The sequence below is a fragment of the Miscanthus floridulus genome, chromosome 8 (assembly GCF_019320115.1).
Source record: "Miscanthus floridulus cultivar M001 chromosome 8, ASM1932011v1, whole genome shotgun sequence".
NCBI lineage: Eukaryota > Viridiplantae > Streptophyta > Magnoliopsida > Poales > Poaceae > Miscanthus > Miscanthus floridulus.
Window position 1 is genome coordinate 87,856,221 of NC_089587.1, and position 6,741 is coordinate 87,862,961.

Sequence of the window (6,741 nt, forward strand, 5' to 3'; positions counted from 1 at the left end):
AGAAACCAGCAAATAGAATTGGTGCACCACAAGATAGTCGCACAGAAAAAAAACTTCGAGCATAACCCAACTTCAGTAATGAGTACAGGTCAGGACCAAGAGAACAAAGAAATACCAAGACATTTAATTTAGGCCACACATTGTACATGATGTTCTTATATTTGAACCTGAGGTAGTTGTGTGGCAATATGTGAACACACCTTCCCATTGGTCCTGCATATGCTCGGAAACTATGGTGCCAGAACAACAAATGCTTAGACACAAGTTGAGCTAGTCCAATGCTACCAGACATAATTATTAGATTAAAAATGCTAGGAAATACGAGATACTAGCCAGCATCACCAAATAAAATATCTGAACACTGCACTAATGCTCATGTCCCAATCCTCTGTCGCAGCTCAGAGACAATGGAAGGGAACTGCTGCATCAACTTCACAAAACCATCGGTTAACATGGCCTCCTTGAAATTATTCGCCTCGGCAAAGAAGTCAATGCACTTGTCCTTCAACTCTGGGCAGTTGTACATTTCAGCACACGCTAAGGTAGAGGCAACTGTATCCACTGACACATTGTCCCACAACTTTTGGGCACAGAGAAGCTTCAGCCGGTCCAAGGCATAATAATCAGCTGCAGCAAGCAAGTCCCAAAGGGTCTTGATTGGAGTGTTCCCAAGCTCTTCATCACCAGGTAAGGCATCTGTGTACATGAATTGCAGCATGAGCTTGAATGTTGCTGGGGCAATCTCATGAAGGGTGATGGATGACATTGTTGTAGCCTCAGCCATGGATCCAAAGAGCTCTGCTTTGAAGACAGGTGAGCGGGCAGCAAGCACAAATCGATGTGCGTGGAATGTCTCACCGTCAATGACAAATGACACATCCATTCCATCCATACTATCCAGTAGAGTACCCATATGTTTCCCTATGTTAGAAAGTGGCACAGGGATAGAGTTGCTCTGTAACACCATGATGGTGCAAACAAACTTGATATGTCCATCCTTCACATAATTATTAACCATATCGGTATGGCTCCCAAAATGAAACAACTGAAGTATGTCAACATATCTTTTTGATGGGAAGGACCAACTACTCTCAACTTCAAATACTTCATCATCCATGTTCTTTATTGATGTAGTGAAGGTGGCCTTGACCCTTGTGTTTCTAGACTTCCTCAAAAGTTCGAGGAAAATAGAGGGATTGTCTCTACCTTCCTCTGGAGTCTCTTGGACCCCATGCGGGTAGAAGTTTATCCTCCATATGTGCCCTCCGGCAAATATAGCATCAGAGTTGACGGCTTGGCCTGCGGCAAGGTGTTTGGTTTGCTCATAGTTTATTTTGAACTGGACAATCGAGGGAGAATCCATTATAGTGGTGGTTTGCACCTCTAGGATGGATGAGCAGTGTCGCTTACTCACTGCATAATTATGGATGAAGTAAATTTGACATTAAATACATAAAATTTTCCATATAATAGTACATGAACTTTCTCAATACCACTAAAGTTACCATCGCTAGTCTCAAAGGTGACTCCCCTCATTCTGTGGCGTGGCTAGCTCTCTGGAATTGGTAGGTTTCGTTTCGACTCGAGACAAGGTAGCTTGTGAATTAAATTTCACCTGTATCATGGGAGAAACCAAGATTAGGGACAGAAATGAGAACAATACTTATAGGCTAAGACTATTTAGATCCATGTGGCAAGGTCATCCTCAAACCCACACAATTACCCACTACCCCATCATGGATAAGAAATGAAACACATGCTCATCACCCCACCATACCCTTGGAAACGTGGTGCCAAGGTTGAGGCCCTGGACTATGGCGGCGTGGGTTTCCGGCACGGTGAAGAGGATCCGACGTGGCAAGCTCAAATAGATCTATGGCAGCAAAGCTTGATAGGTTTTGATGCGGTGAGGTCGGTAGATCAGTGATGACTACAACGAGGTGGGATGGATCGTGAGAAGGGGATGAGATAGGACAATGAGGCGTTGGGGGGGGGGGAGAGGTGGCGGCTTTGTGCCTGAGACTTATGTGCGGCTAAGAGGAAGGGGAAGGGAAACCCTAGAATATGCCTTATATATTAGAAAGCGGGTGCCACCGAGAACATGAAATCAAAGGTGTGTTGCAAAATGGGCTCCATGGCCCATTATAACGTGGAGACCACATGTCTAGCCCATGGGACCACCCAGGTTGTGAAATAGGCCCATAACTTAACCATGATCATTAATTTATGGCAACAAATTTGTTTAAGATCACCATTCCTTTTCTTAGCAGAACAGATATGCCAGAATACATTGATTTGGATATGCAAGGAGGGTGAAGAATAGTAGATTAATTCACAATAAGAAAATGTGAGGACTTCCCAAAATTAAATACGGAATCATGTATATTTCAATCTGCATGCATCAAGAAATATTAAGGGTCAGTTAGAACTCATGGTTGCATGCTAATCCACTCCACATACCTAGTTAGAGGTTATAACAAGACTTACAAGCCCCCATAGCGCAAGCACCATCAAGAAAACAGGAGTGCAAACCTCAATTTTCCAGACTTACAAGCCCCTAAATCGATGTGCTAACCCGCCTAAACTTGCACTAAACACTTGCGGTGATTGTCTTAATCTTCTCGTGATCACCTTGGTGGATGGAGCTCTCAAGTATAAGTGGTAACCTATCCTATAGCATCCAAATGCTCTGACCAACTTCAAATGCCCAGGAAAAGGCGTACATACTACCCCCCCCCAAACACCCTCTAACTAGTTGTTGCACATATTTGGGTTTTTGGATCATCTAGTGTCTGAAATACCCTCACTGAATCATCTGATGAGTGCCACATGGCTAGACATTATGCCCCAACCACGTCACCGGATGGTCTTGTGGACAATGTTGGGCATACAATGCCTATTGCACCTTCTTCTAGTCAGTGCTGGTTAGGTAGTTTTGTTCTTCACCTCACCATATCATTTGTGCCCTTGACCCCTTCTCCTTCATTTCCTAGAAAATTGCTCTAATGTGTTTTGTTAAGTGATTTCAATCTACTCATCAAGATCATTTGGTTAATGAATTTCACTAGGCCTTGTCCTTGCACAATATTGTATCCATGGGATCAATCTGTAACACCTCAAGTGTTTAAATACTAAAATATGCCATGTCATCACATGCATAGCACCTCATTTATGTGTTAGTAAAAATTTTGATATGCATACACTAAAACAAGTTTACCTATATGTTATATGTGTTGACTTGTATGGCTTGAATTGAGTTAAAAAAATTCTTTGTATTGAATTGAGTTTCCGAAAACCCTGATTTTCAGTATTTAAATTCTACCCTGAAAACCCATTTCAAAATTTAAGCATATTTTGGGGTTAAGCCTAAAAGCAAAAGTGTAGAGCTTGTCAAGTTATACAAAGTTTGTTTTTGGAGTTTTCAAAGTTGTTATGAAAAATTTGAAGTAATTTGAAAAGGCGAAATTCTTTAAATGTCCCCTATTTGAATTCAAATTTGCATTTCAAAATGTAGACTGAATTAGGGGGTGGTTATAAAGGCAAAGTTGTAGAACTTTGGATTTTGAACAACTTTTATTTTTGGAGATTTTTGAGTTGTTACATAAATTTGGGAGTAAATTGAGTTTCAAATCGGATGGCAATTCTGTAAATTTGGTGAACAGTGCTCGCCGCTTAGCGCCTGTGGCCGCCCTTGTCTTCACGCTGGCGCGAAGAAGGTCCTACGTGGCTTCTCTTTGCTTCTTGGCCGCCTTTAAAGCCCTGGTGCCGTCGCCGTTCGTCTCCTTTCTATTCTTCTGCTTTTCCCGTCACCACCGTTCAACTCCGGCGAGCCCGCGCTGTCGTCGTAGTGCTTCACCATCGTAGCCAAGCCTGTCCTAGCTCCGTATTCTCCTTGCGAACCCAGTCCTCTAGCCGTTGTTGCCTGATTGCGCCAGGAAACGCCGTGCGTCTTCTTTCTTCTTCACGGCCGGCAGCGCCATCGTGGTGTGTGCGTCGCCGTGGCCAGCACGCTATGGTCTGCCTCTGACCTTGTAAAGCCTTGCTTCAGCTTCGTCTCGATGCCATGGTGCTTAATACCTTGTTGCTTGATCGTTTTGTCCACCACAGTCGTTGGAACACCGCCACCGACGACGTTTTGCTCCGCCGTGTTTGCTCAGATCGTCGAACCACCTTGCTGTTGCCCCTTCGGCTCGGTCTTTGACTCCAACGTGTTCGGGGTGAGCTACTGGTGCTTCCTAGACCCTTTGTTTAACTTCTACTGGTCTCCTGCCGTTAGCGTAGCACCGCCGTGCAGTCGCATTCGCCATGGCCGGCGTCAGGCTTGAATTGTGTTGTAATTGAGTTAGCTAGTGTCTCCAATCGATGCGCCGTGATGTTGTGATCGTGTTGGTGACTTCGCTATCACCGGTGACCTCGCTGTTGGCGAGATTTAGCCGGTCAGAGCCATCGTCGTCGCAGTCAACGTGGGAGGTAGGGGATGACATGTGGGGTCGGTCTGTCAGTGAGCGGGTTGATTCAAAATGGAATTTTTCTATTTTCAGATTTAAATGAATAGTGATGTTATTTGTTATTTTTGTGTAGAATTATTTAGAGCTCCAAAAATTATGAAAATTTTTGTGTGACCTCTCTGTGATGTATATTATTTAGGAAAAATATGAAATGTTGTTTTTTAGTTCCTTTTGAATGTGATAAAAATTGCTCAATTAATTAATAAATGAGTTTCCATGATTGTTCTAGGCTTAATTAATTATCCAAAAATTATGAAATTTGTTTTTCCACTTAGTTATCATGTGATGAACATTTAAAAAAATTTGAGCTCAATTAGAATAGATTGATTTATTTCATAATTTTGAATTAAATAATTAATTCATAAAAGCAAATAGTAACCTTTAATGATTTAGGTTTTGTTTGAAATTTTGGATTGAGTGATGACCTTGGGTCATTAGTTGATAATGATTCTTGGCAATGGAATTAAGTGTTACGAAAAATGTTTAATTAGTTTGACTTATAACTGTCCCGCGAAGGAAAGTTGTATTCAAGTTGTTAATTTTTGCATCCATCATCGAGCATCATGTTTTATATTTCGCTTCATGTTAAACATGGCTTTGTTACTACGTGTAGTGAACGAAGGTGAACACGTGGTAGTTAATTAAGTTGTGGAGGAAGTTAATCTGTCTGTTGAGGTCGGATCTGATAATTGTGGAACGTCGCAGGAACCTGACTTTTCTGTGCATCAAGGCAAGCCCCGGATGCATTTAAACCTACCTTGTGATTTACAAATTGATTTCACTTTTGCTCTTCTTTACTGCATTGAGTGATTAGGAGTTAAGTGAAAACCTAATTGGTGCATTACCAACCTTGTTTTTCCATATCTACCCTGTTATCAGTTTTAATTCGTATATGCCTAGTTGTGCTTAGCTATGCTTAGAATGATAAAAGTCAGGTCATTACCTATAATCTGCAAGTTTTAAATGAAACTTTAGTTACTTATGTTATCATGTGATATGGGAATGTGGAATAATAAATCTAGATCGGGCGGACTCGGTGTGTGAGAGCCACAAGACATGGAGGTCTTGTGAGTGGGTTCTTTCCGCCTGTGTCGATTAAGGTCCGTCCATTGTTGAATTGCATGAGGTGAGACTTTATAGTACTAATCACATACTCCGGTAAGCCTTAACTTGGCGATTCTATTACGAGAATGGCTACTCGCGCACTAGGAGTGGAGAGATAGTAGGAATAGCGTGTACCCACGTGGCAATGGGCTGGATTGGTGGAGTACTGTATTCTCGGGTGGTGCGGACCCGTTCTTGTTTAGGGGACCTGAGGGTAGGTTGGTATATGTAGGTCAGGGACCTGCATATGTTGTGTGGTCTAGAATTCCCAGCTAGGCTATAATCGGTTTGAATCGTCGTTGCTCCTTGGTTATGGAGACTCAACTCATTGTTCATCATCATAGTTAATAACTGGAACTTGAGTAAGGTTTGAGAAAGTGTTGGATATGAAGTTTCATGATCTCATTACAGAACATGTTAGCTTTGTATATGATCTTTTGAAGATAAAAATGTTGATATAAAGAATCTTGTTAAAGAGCTTTTACGCAAAAGAACTTTGATCATTGCTAAAGCCATACCTTGAATCCCTGAGCCTGCATTCCTGAGTCTTCTCAGTTTTATTTCGGTTAAGTCTTGTTGAGTACTTTTGTACTTAGGGTTCGTTGACCCTTATTGCAGGTGAGCCTCATGAGCAGGTCTATTGTGGACCGTGCTGCATGACTATTGTTCAGGTCGATGACGATAAGTGAATGTGTGATCCTTGGGCAGGATACTTATATTGTGTGTTTGTATTATGTTATAATGCCACTCCACTACTACTATGGTTTGTATTATGTATCAAACTTAGTTTGTAAGGTTTGAAACAACTAGTTTGTAAACTAAGTTATTATAAGACTTCCGCTATTTTACTCTGGTGTAGATATTTGAATAAATGTTGTAATACTACAATGACTCTATAATGTGATCCTGCTCGGAAATCGTGGATGATTCGGGGTTCCCCGAGGACACCCGACAGTCTTCTTAAGTTACCAGGAACATATGCATAGATGTCAAAGGTCGTTGGACAGTGACAGGTGCATGTGGGCCCTATAATTTAGGAGGTTCTGCCACAGAATGGTATCAGGGCGATCGTTACAAAGTTTTTGTTGTATTGCTTTACAAAAACTTCAAAATGATTTGGGATGATTAT

The 6,741-nt window shown here is 41.7% G+C and overlaps 1 protein-coding gene across 1 annotated transcript; it reads right to left on the bottom strand.

The window, feature by feature from the left end:
- Nucleotides 1–373: 373 nt before the first annotated feature.
- On the bottom strand, nt 374–1,536 carry LOC136472869 (BTB/POZ and MATH domain-containing protein 1-like). The gene is made up of 2 exons (XM_066470573.1): nt 1,506–1,536; nt 374–1,413 (listed from the first exon to the last, which is right to left on the bottom strand). The coding sequence occupies exons 1-2, from the start codon at nt 1,534–1,536 to the stop codon at nt 374–376; spliced, it is 1,071 nt and encodes a 356-aa protein (XP_066326670.1).
- Between the last annotated feature and the right edge of the window lie 5,205 nt (nt 1,537–6,741).

Coding starts and splice junctions, on each gene's coding strand:
- LOC136472869 (XM_066470573.1), bottom strand. CDS start 1,536: ATGAGGGGAGTCACCTTTGAGACTAGCGATG. Junction 1,414..1,505: donor CACCTTTGAGACTAGCGATG/GTAACTTTAGTG, acceptor ATAATTATGCAG/TGAGTAAGCGACACTGCTCA.